Here is a 12,841-nt window from a genome sequence, read left to right as displayed (position 1 = left end):
TTAAACGAGCTGAAAAATCATGTAAACGAGCTGATAGGTGCTAAAACGAACTAAAAAATCGCTTAAAAGAGCTGTTAGGTGCTGAAATGAACTAAAAATCACTTAAACGAGCTGTTAGGTGCTGAAACGAACTGAAAAATCTGTTAGGTGCTGAAACGAACTGAAAAAATTGCTTAAACGAGCAATTTGGTGCTGAAACAAACTGAAAAATCGCTTAAACAAGCTGTTAGGTGCTGAAAAATCACTTACGAGCTATTAGATGCTGAAACAGACTGAAAAATCGCTTAAACAAGCTGTTAGGTGCTGAAACATACTATAAAATCGCTTAAATCAGCTATTAGGTGCTGAACGGACTGAAAAATCGCTTAAACGAGCTGTTAGGTGCTGAAACGAACTAAAAAATCGCTTAAACGAGCTGTTAAGTGCTTAAACGAACTGAAAAATCGCTTAAGCGAGTTGTTAGGTGCTGAAACGAACTGAAAAATCGCTTAAACAACCTGTTAGGTGCTGAAACAAACTGAAAACTCGCTTAGACGAACTGTTAGGTGCTGAAACGAACTGAAAAATCGCTTAAACGAGCTGTTAGGTGCTGAAACGAACTAAAAAAATCGTTTTAAACGAGCTGCTAAGTGCTGAAACGAACTGAAAAAATCGCTTAAACGAGCTTTTGCTGTTAAAACGAGCTGTAACGTGTTGAAAACCAGCTGATTCGTTGGTAAAAAAACTGACTCGAAACCCGTTTTGACCCGTTATAACCCGAACCTGTTGATCCTAACCCGTTCCGACACAAACCAAAACAACCCTTTTTTAAGTGACCCGTTTCAACCCTAATCCGTTCCGACCCATGACCCGCTTGACCTAACCCAACCCATTTGTCACCTCTAATAACAATATAACTAAAAGGATTGTAATTTATTGCAATTCCAAAAAAAAAAAAAAAATCTGAACATTTTTGCATTTTTTTTTTCAGTTTTTGCAATTTATTGCAATTTTCTGAACTTTTGTTGCAAATTTCGGAATTTTAAAATTACATTTCGTATTTTTACTAATTTTCGCAACCTTTAAAAGTTATTATGTAAAGTAAAAACATTGAAAAATAAAAAATAAAAACCTAGATTACCTGCTATCCAGGTAAAATATCTATGATTGGAACAAAAATGAAAGTTCAATAACCTGATTAAAACAAAACTTTATATCAGTGACCTGATTGGAACAACTTTCAAAGTTGGTTACTATATTATGGAGTAATCCCATCAAAAACAGTACTAAACTTGTGTATTTGAACAAACCACGTGTATCATAATGGCACTTAACTAAAAAAATCTTTATGTCACCAAAAATTTTGTTGGGTCAAAGTTTTCAAGCTTAAATAGTAAAGCCGAAAACATCGAACCGAAACAGTAGGGTCTAGGGAGGGTGGGATGTAGGCACATCGTACCTCTATCAAATGGGATAAAGAGGGGGCTTCCAGAGATACCCTCAGCTCTAAAGTACATATGTTTTTGGAGCAATACAAAGGAAATCAAAGTGCAACAATAATATATAAATATTAATAATACTAATAATAATAACAGTAATAATAATAATTCAAATACTATATATATGTAAAGAGAATACCATTCTGGTGCAAAATAAGGGAAATATAAGCCCTAAGGTATTCCGTTCTCCCTAAAAATCCTAACTTTAATTCTATTTCTCTAAAAATTCCTATCCTCCATCATGTCCTCGGAGAGGTTTAGGTCTATCAAATCATGCCTAATCCTCTCATCCCAAGTCAATTTAGGTCGTCCTCTACCCCTCATCCCCTCTATAGTAATGTTTTATACGGATCTAACAGGATTCGTTGTTTGTCTTCTCTTCACATGTCCAAACCATCTTAATCTCCACTCTCTTATCTTGTCTGCTATGTTCGCCACCCCTAATCTCTCCTGAAACACAACGTTTGTAATTCAGTCTAACCTTGTGTGCCTACACATCCAACGTAGCATTCTCATTTCTGCTACCTCTATCTTCCGCACTTGTGCCTTCTTGATAGCCCAACAATCTGTTCCATATAGCATTGCCGGTCTAACTGCCACCCTATAAAATTTTCCTTTTAGTTTAGTTGGGAAACTTTTGTCGCACAATATACCTGTGGTTGCTTTCCATCTACACCATCCTACCTGAACTCGATGGGTCACATCTGTCTAATTCCCCATCACTCTGAACAAATGATCCTGAATTCTTGAACTTCTTTACCTGTGGAACCACCGGCCCTTCAATGGTGATCTGTGCGTCTTCATTGTCATTAACCCCACCAAAATCACAGGGGAGGTACTCCGTCTTAGAGCGACTAAGCCTTAAACCTTTTATCTCTAAGGTCGTTCTCCACTCCTCAAGCCTCATGTTTAGATCTTGTTTTCTCTCAGCTAGTAACACAATATCGGCTGCGAACATCATGCACCACGGGAGCGTCCCTTGAATCGACTTTGACAACTCATCCAATACTACTGCAAAAAGAAACGGACTCAGCGCTGACCCCTGGTGAAGACCTACCTCTACAGGGAAGAAATCAGTATCCGCGCACGGACACTTGTTGCACTCCTGGTATACATATCCATAATTATCTCTATGTATTTCCTGGGTACTCCTCTACCCTCCAAGTACTCCTAAAGCACCTGTCGTGGCACACTGTCGTAGGCCTTTTTTAAGTCAATAAACACCATATGCAGGTCACACTTCTTCCCTATATTTTTCCATCAATCTTCTTATAAGGTGTGTTGCCTCTGTGAAGCAAAACAAAAATTCAAGAAAACCGAAACATAAACCAAACGATTTTCAAAATCTCAAAAACCAGAAATTCAGTTTTTGGTTCAATTTTAAACCAAAGCCGACTCGTACACACCACTAATGTTTATCGATTGTTAAAAAAACAAAGAAAACTGACATTACTGTTATTAATATAGTATATAATCATCCTCGTCTCCGTTCCGTTTTTATTTGGGGCTCCGGGAGCTTCTGTTAATATCGGTTACAAACCAAGTACTACTATACCGGTTAAAAACCAAATTTTGTTTGTTTTGATTCGATTAACCAATTAGGATTTGCACCTCCATAAGTTTAGGCTTACATTCAGTCCAAAATATGTAATAAATTTTCATTTTTTTCATACTAGGGCTAGGCCATTTAACTTTGTAAAATTCAGATTTTAACCTAATATAACTTCATCAAAATCCAAATAATGGGTTTGTATTAACCCAACAAGATAAATATATAAAATCGAATTTATACAAGGCCATTAGAAACACTTATTAGCGGTACCATGTTTTATACCCAATTCTAATATGGGCCTAAATAAAGCCCAATCATAAATCCAGGCACCCTAACATAGAGGTGCACAAAAAACCCGAACCCGATATGCTTCAATAAACGTTGGTTGACTACCCGTTGACTATATGGTCAATATTGACCAATATAGTCAACTTTGGCTTTTTCCAGCCCAAAAATGCCATAAAAACCATTTAGAAAAGAATAATCAAGTTCCAACTCCACCATGTCTTTACTGGAAACGTAGTTCGGAACATAGAATTCCAGTAAGTATGATATCGTGTTAGATGTCCGCAAACATTCTAAATTGGACAATTATGAGGGTTGGATCATGGTCCAACCATGTGAACTCTATCAATTATATTTGAAAGTTTTAATGAATGTTTTTTAGTTTTTATCACAAACCTCTATGTATGCATGCAAATGCTATTGTTAATGTATGTTTGATACCAGTTAATTTCAAACCTAAGGCATAATTAACACATATCCATAGACTAATAGCTAATAACTAATTTGCTACCAGCCGCTCTATTCAACCTAATTATGGCAAGTTCATACTTCATAACACAAATATATATTATTCCCTATATTGTACCTACATTTGCAAAATTTCAAAGTAAATCTATATGTTTGTTCGATCAATCCAATCATTACAAAAGTTAAGGAGGTAATGACTTTTTCTCAAAATATGTCCAGGTAACATTGCAAGTTGCAACTATTTAAATACAGAGGATGACCCATTTTGATACTTTAAAACTGCTACTTATTTCGACCTTGACTCATTTTGGCCCGAACCAAATTTACATTTTTTTTTACAAAATTAAGGCTGTTTTGAAACAAAAGGCTGCTCCAAGATCACACCTATCTAATTAGCAATCCTAGATCACACCTATAAACGAATCCGGTTATTTGTTTTACTATTTTATTAATTTATTTAAAAAACAAATACGTTACAGAATATACATAAACTCATCTTTAACCATGTGAAGGCATATACTAATTCACTTTTTTCAGAACTGCTTTAATTTGCTTAATTTTGGGTGTGACTTTTGAAATGATGTGCGACACTTATAATTAACTGAATAATAAAAAGCGCAAACTCGAATCAATCACGTTATTTACTGTAAGGTTACCGGTTGGTGGGGGACGTCTAATGGTGGCATACACCATTTTTTATTGTAAGGCAATAAATGCGTTATAAATAGTTAATACACAACTTCTCCAATCCGATCAAGCCAATGCATAACTTCTCGAATCCGCGCCTTCCATAATCGAAACATTTTTTTCCAATCCGAATTAGAGTTAGTATTGTTTCCTATAATATGATGTTATTTCCCTAAAATTGTTATGGTTGATGGTAACAGTAGTGTGCCTTGATAGTTTTTTCCTTGTAAGGCTGTGAATAGGTTGGCATGATAGAAATGAACTAAACCTTAAAAAACCACTGTCCTCTCCAGAATTATTCATATCACAATCTCTCTCGTTTGTACTCTCTTCCGATCAGCCAACCCATGACCCAGCCTAAACTAATAGAAACTAACAAGGTGTAACCCGTTAGTTGTCGTTTTAAGTGCACATCTAATCTACATATATGAAACCAAGCAAATGTGTTACAAAATGAATTCAGCGACTGCTATTGACGAAAAAATAAGACGACAATGAAATGGTGTTTTTTTTCCAACTTTGCTCGCTGATAACACACAATATATCCATAACTTAATCAATTGTTCATTTTGAATCATTCGAGGACCAACAAATTATCCATAACTGAAATACACAATTAACATACATGTTTCCCATACACCATTACACAAACTATCCAGCATAAAGCATCAAAGCGAACATTCTGTTTTAGTGTATTCTCTCTCATTTGAGCATGGCCATGGAACACTATAGCTTCCTGCATCCAAAAACAAACCACCAAAAATGAATAACCATCATTAGTTGGAAAAAGAAAACCAACAAGTTAGTTACTTTTTATTTAAATAACTGTGTTGTCCCTAACAATCCAAACAGGCCATGCAAATCAAGCCAAAACTATAGCTAGAACATAATACTTTCATTGTACATATATATACTATATCAACTGCACCATTCAACATAGGGATAACAACAATGGCAAGTTCACAGTAGTCATTGATATATAAATCACAAATATTAAGTAATGATCATTTCTCAAATTATGTGTCCAAATAACATTGCAGATATTTAAGGATTAGAAATAACACTTAATAACTTGTATTCCTCTCGATCATGACAGCACGTTTCAAAAAATTTAAGTGCATTAATCGATTCATCAATTTTTTCCCACAATGATAGGCAACAAATTTGTTACCATTGCAAGTAGCATCACTAAACCATATGAGTAAACAAAATTTATTCTATTCAAAAGTCACAACACAATCTTTATGCAAGCTATCTTCAGAGGGTAAACATAAGTAAACAAACGGTTTATGACAACTCATAGAAAAGGAAAGCAAGCTGAAAGAGCATTTATTACCTATCTCCAAGACACTAGTTGCCGGCATAGGTGAAACCAAACTCTCAACAGAAGTACAAGTGTCATAGTATCTATCTAAGTTCTGAACTTCTGAAAATGAATTGTTCTTGGAATCATACACAATAAACTTCTTCCACCCGAATTCCAGCAAATATTTTCCATCATTTGAAATACACAAAGGAACTGAATTCAAATCCATCCAAGGATATGCACCACGAAAATATGGGATGGAAACCAATTTAGCCCAAGATTCTTTCACTCCATAATCCTTCATTACCCATAAATCCGCACGAATTCCAGGATAAATACAAATCCCACACAACCATTCTCCCAAAGACCCCAACTTCACATCCCTATCACTTGCATCATATGGGGGCAGCAAAATTTCCCGGAAAGTCTCCGTTGCTAAATCCAAAGAAAGTATAGTCGACAACTGGGATTCGTTCCTAGCAGACCAATGAAGAGCTCCATTAGAGAACTTACCAAAACCATAACATCGAAATCCTTGAGGAAAACCATAAAATTCCTTCCAACTTCCATCCTTCAACGAATATATCCTAACGAATGTTTCACAATTAGTTGTATCTTTAAGATTACAAGAAAGCTTAACAACTTTGTAATTATCAGTAGAGGCATCGTACCCAAAACCGTATATAAAAATCCAAAAACGCCCCCTAAATTGATGTTCGCAGTTTGGTAATATGTTAAACTTTCTAGTACTAGGGTTCGAAATAGATAAACCAAAACCCCCATCATTTATGCATACCAATCCATTGCAAGAGCCTACAAATCTAACATTAATTCGACGGATGTGTTTCGGTGAATAATAAATATCTGAAACATTGATGGATAAATTAAAAAACACATCAGAAAGATTACATCTCTTCATAATCTCTGGCCCAGTAGTAAACACAAGTTGATGGCGATTTAAGTTGCCAGCTGGCATAGCAAGATGAGACTTGACAAACTGAGGATCAGAAATTAAAGAGTACCATGACTTGCAAACAGACTTACACCTTAACAGCGATTCAACCGGAAGCTTTAGGAGAATTTGGACAATGATCTCCGGAAGCTGACATGGTTTTTTTTTTTTCCAATTCTAACAAAACATATGGCAAAAATTATAATCATGAGTTAGACATAACTTTTGTAACTTACTCGTATTGAAACTTCAAAATAATTAACAATCCATCGTTTAAAGCAGGGGAGACTCTGAGGGTGGGCAATATGGGCGTCTGGCTGGGGGCACGTTTATTTTTGGCACAAAAGTTTTAAAATTTTCCCGATATTATGTATATATATTATCAAAATACCCGAAATCTTACGTTTATTGCTATTCGGTATGTAACAAACTCGTTCTAATAGCATGATTTTGCTAATTGTTATGTTTATTGTTATAACTTTAATCGTTGTTTAAAAAATAGTTTACATTATTTAGTTTGTTAAGGCTTAAGGGGCTTATTTTTTCCGGCTCGGCCGGGCATGTGATCGAATTCTCAGAGCCACCATTGGTTTAGAGGGTGTACGCGGTGGTTTTGACTTAGCTCCCGCGCATTAACGGTCCTCTAACGATCAATCATTGATAGATATATAAAAAGTTACTTTTTTCCATTTCGGTATTAAGCAACCTTATGTTGTTGATTCTATATATTTTAAACATGGGTCAAAGTCGTAGAAAACTAATCATAGTTGATAAATCAGATTCTTAAACATGTTAAACTTAAAATACTTACTACTTGTAGAAATGGTAAGAGGAGAATGAAGCCGTGATTCCCGTTATGATACCACGTGTTGATGGATATTGAGAGAGAATAATCATTGGTGTTATTAAGGAGTTCTCTACTCTTATGATCAATACTAATGATCAATGATGATAATCGGTTATGAAAACTTTTTTATGATATTTGACTTAAAAGTTAAAACATGTAATAACATAAATATAAAGTTTAGAGACTTGCTGTCAAGTACTAATGACTTGTTAGCCCTAAAAAACTTATTCATGTAAAAAAAATGTAAATATTTTTTAACTTATAAGTCACTTCATGCTATAAACAACCATAATAGTATGCCACACATCCTTTCAAATCAATTATGTACACCATATCCGGTCAAATCATACGGACCGTATGGTATGAGAAAAATGAGCATATAGTCAGTATGCGTTAATCTGTTAGTGTTAAAATTAATTAGTCATTTCTTTGCCGGTCAAAAAAAAAACATTATACGAGCCTTGCGAGATGGTCGTGCTTTTTTCTCTCTTAACGTCTGCTAGTATTACACACTAGTGATGTCTGATGTGTGATTATTATGCTCTGAACATGACAAATTAATGTGTGCCACCATTTATCATAACTATATTTGACTTAACCCAAGTCACACATTTCGAATCAAGATTTTCAACACATGTTTACCTGGTCAAGATGAATTTGCACTCAAACGTGAAGGATTGATTAGTTTCTTTTGTATCCGTTGTATTTAATCATTTTCGCCTAATATTACACCATTGTTAATTTAAATTTTAGATGCTTAAATGATATTTTGCAGATTTAATGAGAGAATGAACTAAAACGAAGTGATTGCATAGTTAACAGAGGGAAACACAAATTATAAAAGAAAATCATGAAATCTGGTAATAAATTTAAAGATCAAACAAGATGTCATGTAGTTTGAATTAATATGAAGAAAGAACAAATGAAATTTGAACTGTTGGTTAGCTATGATAGTTTATTTCTTCAACGTGCCGCTAAATGGGACTTGCACTTGAGCATTCACAATGAGAATTAAAAGAAAAGTAAAAATATTTAGCGGTGAAGAAGATGGGTAGAATGCAGGGCGTTCATTATTCGAATGAGACTTGAAAAACCCAAAATCATGATTCGAGTAAGCGACTAATGAGTTCATAGTCAATTTACAAGTTCAATTCTTCTTCTATCTTGTCAATAGAATCTTTTTACAGATTGTTACGGTTATGTGATCACAGAGATCAGAATAGTTAAACTTTCAAAGTTATTGTTATTTCTTAGAAGGGTTTTTTTGTGAATATTATAAATCAGATTCGTTATGAATATGTGTTCACAAATTGTTTTCTAACTTAGGTGTGCACAAATCATTTCAAAATTTGGTGCTCCCTGGATTCACATATTATTGTTGGAATACCTGCCTGTACCTTTAAATTATGACTTCTAATTATATTGGAGTTTATTTGGTGTCTTGAGGGATTTTCGGTAGTGCAAGAACAAAATTATGACTTCTAATTATCTTGAGTTATGTGGATTTATGGGTAATGAAGGCTTATGAAGTGAGAATCTAGGACTAAAGCACGCTTTATGAATTATAAATCTAGACGAACTCCGTGATTACAAAGCATACACAACCATTCTTTCGAAATACCGAATAATATGTTGGGAATATATTCAGATAAACAATATATTATCTGTTTGGCTCGTAGATAAAATAGGAAAAGAAAATTGGTTCATGGAGAGTTGTAATTGTTAAATGGTGATTGTTCAAAGCTTTAGGATGAATATATGCATACCATTACTTCCCTTTTCTTTTATATATGTATGCTTATTGACATGGTAAACAAGTTGGGGTGGAAGATCGACCACCTCGTAGGCCTGTGAAGGACCTTGCATTTGTAGTTGCTCACTTTTATCAACGCAGATTGAGGAAGCTTTCATATTTATTATATGATACGAAAAGTTACACGTATTTGCCTTCTTACAAAAATATTTGTTAACATTTACAAACTTGATTCTATAAGAAGAAGAAAAAACACCCTTAGAAAAATCATCACTAGTTATGACTTATGACTGATAAACATGTTACAACTACAATAAATAGGAATATGATAACGGCCAAAACGTATCATCGATCACATTGAGAATCTCTAAATCGATTCATCAAGATACATTAGATTATTATCATACCGACATCTTTGGCATCAAACTAAACATACTATACATAGCAATATTTATTTAAAACGACAATTCTCTTTGGCAACCGGACCCAATGCACCCATTCATGGCTATATTGAAAACTACTTGCCAAATTGATGCATAATTGCATACCATGTTTCTCAAAACAAGACTAAACATATCCATATAAAGTATTGTTTCTGATCATATGAATATGGAAAGATGGATTCCAGCTTCTAGAAACATACCACCAAATTTATTACTCAAAACAAACATCAACACATAGTCTGTACTAATAGTCATCTTAATTTTTGGTTACTGATACTTAAATTCATACAACAATAAAGCACAGTTGACCATCATTTTCTCAGTCAATCCAGGAGCAATAATCACTGTAGTAGCCACTCAAAGCCTGCATTAATAGAGAAAAAAACACATCAGTTAGTGACCTTTTTCTTAACTAACTTATAAGTCCCTAAGAGTTCACATGTACCATGCAAATCAAGACATGCTGCTTTCATTAACAAGTACTTTTGTTGGAACAAAAGCTAATTTACTATCAACTTATCTAATCAAAACATCCACCTTTTCAAATTCACAGAATCACAGTAGCCATTACCTTTGCAAAATTTCAAAAAAAGTAACAGATATGTTCAATGTAATCATTACAGAAAATAAGTATTGGACTTCTCTTAAACTATGCGTCCAATTAACATTATAACAGTTTAAGGAAACAGTATCAACGTATCGAACTTGTATTATTCCTCTTGATGACAACATCTTTTTTTCAAATGGGAAAATGACCAAAATGGCTATTTTGACCCATTAGATTCCTAAAATGGTCAACCAGTTTTCAAATTCTCAAAGTGACCGTTTTTCTATTCTGTCGGATCCAACCAAATAAATTTGTCACCCGACAGATTAGACATATTTGTTCAATGTAATCATTGCTGAAAATAAGTATTGTACTTTTTGAGGATTTGGAATCAAATGTATCAAACTTGTATTCTTCTTGAAGACAATTTTTTTTTCAAATTTGCAGAACATTAATCCATTCATATATGTTCTACAATAATGGCCAACTAATATGTTACCGTTGCGAGTAGTCTCACTACGCCATATGACCATATGAGTATAGTAAACAAAACTTCCTTCTACTCATAAATCACAACACAATTTGTATGCAAACTTCTAACAGTAGACAAAGCGTCTTTAGAGGGTAAAAAAAAGTAGACGGCGTATGGTTTATTACAACTGACAGGAAAGGGAAAACATCTTAAAAGAGAAAAAATTAATTACCTATATATCTCCAAGACCTGCTGAAGGCATAGGTGAAACCAAACTCTCAACAAACGTACAAGCCTCAAGACATCTATCTAAGTTCTGAATTTCTGAAAATGAACCGTTCTTGGAATCATACACGATCAGTTTCCTCCACCCGAATTTCAGCAAAAATTTCCCATCATCATTTGAAATACATAAAGGCATAAAAAGTCGATCCATCCCAGGATCAGTCAAACACGGGATGGAAACCAATTTAGTCCAAGAATCTGCCACTCCATAAACCTTCATCACCCATAAATCCGTACGAATTCCACTATAGTTACAAAGCACACATAACCATTCTTTCAAAGACCCCAATGCCAATTCCTTATCACCTTCATCATTCACAGGCTGCAAAACTTCCCCATAAGTCTCCGTTGCTAAATCCAAAGAAAGTATAAACCACGTATAGGATGATGATGCAAAATCTTTCATAGCAGCCCAATGAAGAGCCCCGTTACAATACATACCAGAACCAAAGAATGAATAACGATGAGGATAAACACCAACCGTCTTCCAATCTCCACTTTTCAATGAGTATATCTTAAATAAGGTTTCATGCTTAGTAATATCAGTCTCATAACAAGATAATTCAATAACTTTGTAATCGTCAGTAGACTGTTGGTACCCAAAACCATACACCACATAACTAATCTGCATTTTATCACAACCACTAGGTGGCAATCTGTATGAGTTTCTAGTACTCGGGTTCCAAATAAACGGAACACCAAACCCAACATTCATGCATAGCAATCCATTGCAAGAACCAACAACCCAAACACTTTTGAAAGGGTGCTCGGATGGATGATCAAGCTCTGAAGCATTAATGGAATTGCCATACAGCACATCACGAAGACTACAAGTCTTTAATTTTATTATTTTCGGCATGCGAAGGGACCGACTGTCGCCGATTGAATTAGTGCTATAAATTAGTCGATGGCGATTAATGTTTGTAGTTGAGATAGCAAGATGAGACTTTAACAAAATGAGGATCGGAAATTAAAGAGTACCATGACTTGCAAACAGACTTACACCGTAACACCGATTCAACCGGAAGCTTTAGGAGAATTTGGACAATGATCTCCGTAAAAAGCAAAAGAACAGATGATTGAGGATGTTCTTCATCTTCAGATCGTTGATGCTTGTGTTCGAGTGCCATTTCAGTGCCTGCTTACGGAACTAGGGTTTGGTAATTTACTAATTTCAGTCCCAGCTGGTTATATATATAAAATGTTAATTTTTCTAGCAGAATAATAATAATAATATGCGTCTTACCCCCTTCATGTTTTCTTAGTTGTTTTAAATTCACTAGAGAATGTCCATGGACCATTTTGGCCTTCCATTTTTTAAAACTGTCCATATAAATCTGAAATCTTTGAAATTTCCACTGAAGAACCGGTCCGTCGGCCTGCCTCTTTTGCATTTGTAATCCTTAATATTTATGAAAGTTTTTATAAATGTTTTTGTGTTTTTAGTATGTATCCAAATACTATTTCCTTTATTTTGTTATGGTTGATGTTAGTAGTGGCCGGAGTTAGTTACGTACCAGTGACTTAGTTCACCGTCGATCGGTAATTACCAATGAAATACCGATAGATTGTTTAATCTACACCTTTTTGATGTATTGTTGTTACTAATACTCTTCTGTTTGATAGTGTAATCAATTATGCAAACTCTTTTAAAGAAGGGCCGGCCTCTCTTTCGTTTTTACCAAAACAGGCTGCTTTTCGAAAAGTATTTATTGTGCCTTTTGATCAACGTACAAAATGTCATTTCGCATAGATTCGGACACATA

At 34.6% G+C, this 12,841-nt stretch overlaps 1 protein-coding gene and 1 pseudogene across 1 annotated transcript; both read right to left on the bottom strand.

The window, feature by feature from the left end:
• Positions 1 to 5,687: 5,687 nt before the first annotated feature.
• LOC143620273 (F-box/kelch-repeat protein At3g23880-like) lies at positions 5,688 to 9,741 on the bottom strand. The gene is made up of 2 exons (XM_077091986.1): positions 9,736 to 9,741; positions 5,688 to 6,905 (listed from the first exon to the last, which is right to left on the bottom strand). The coding sequence occupies exons 1-2, from the start codon at positions 9,739 to 9,741 to the stop codon at positions 5,688 to 5,690; spliced, it is 1,224 nt and encodes a 407-aa protein (XP_076948101.1).
• Positions 9,742 to 11,022: 1,281 nt separating this feature from the next.
• On the bottom strand, positions 11,023 to 12,205 carry LOC143620272 (F-box/kelch-repeat protein At3g23880-like; annotated as a pseudogene).
• Positions 12,206 to 12,841: the final 636 nt, after the last annotated feature.

The sequence above is a fragment of the Bidens hawaiensis genome, unplaced genomic scaffold, assembly GCF_021521415.1.
Source record: "Bidens hawaiensis isolate Kalapana, Puna unplaced genomic scaffold, B.hawaiensis_p1.1 tig00002553_1, whole genome shotgun sequence".
NCBI classification, from domain to species: Eukaryota; Viridiplantae; Streptophyta; class Magnoliopsida; order Asterales; family Asteraceae; genus Bidens; species Bidens hawaiensis.
Note: the sequence above shows the minus strand (reverse complement) of the source record. Positions and strands in the feature narration are given on the sequence as shown.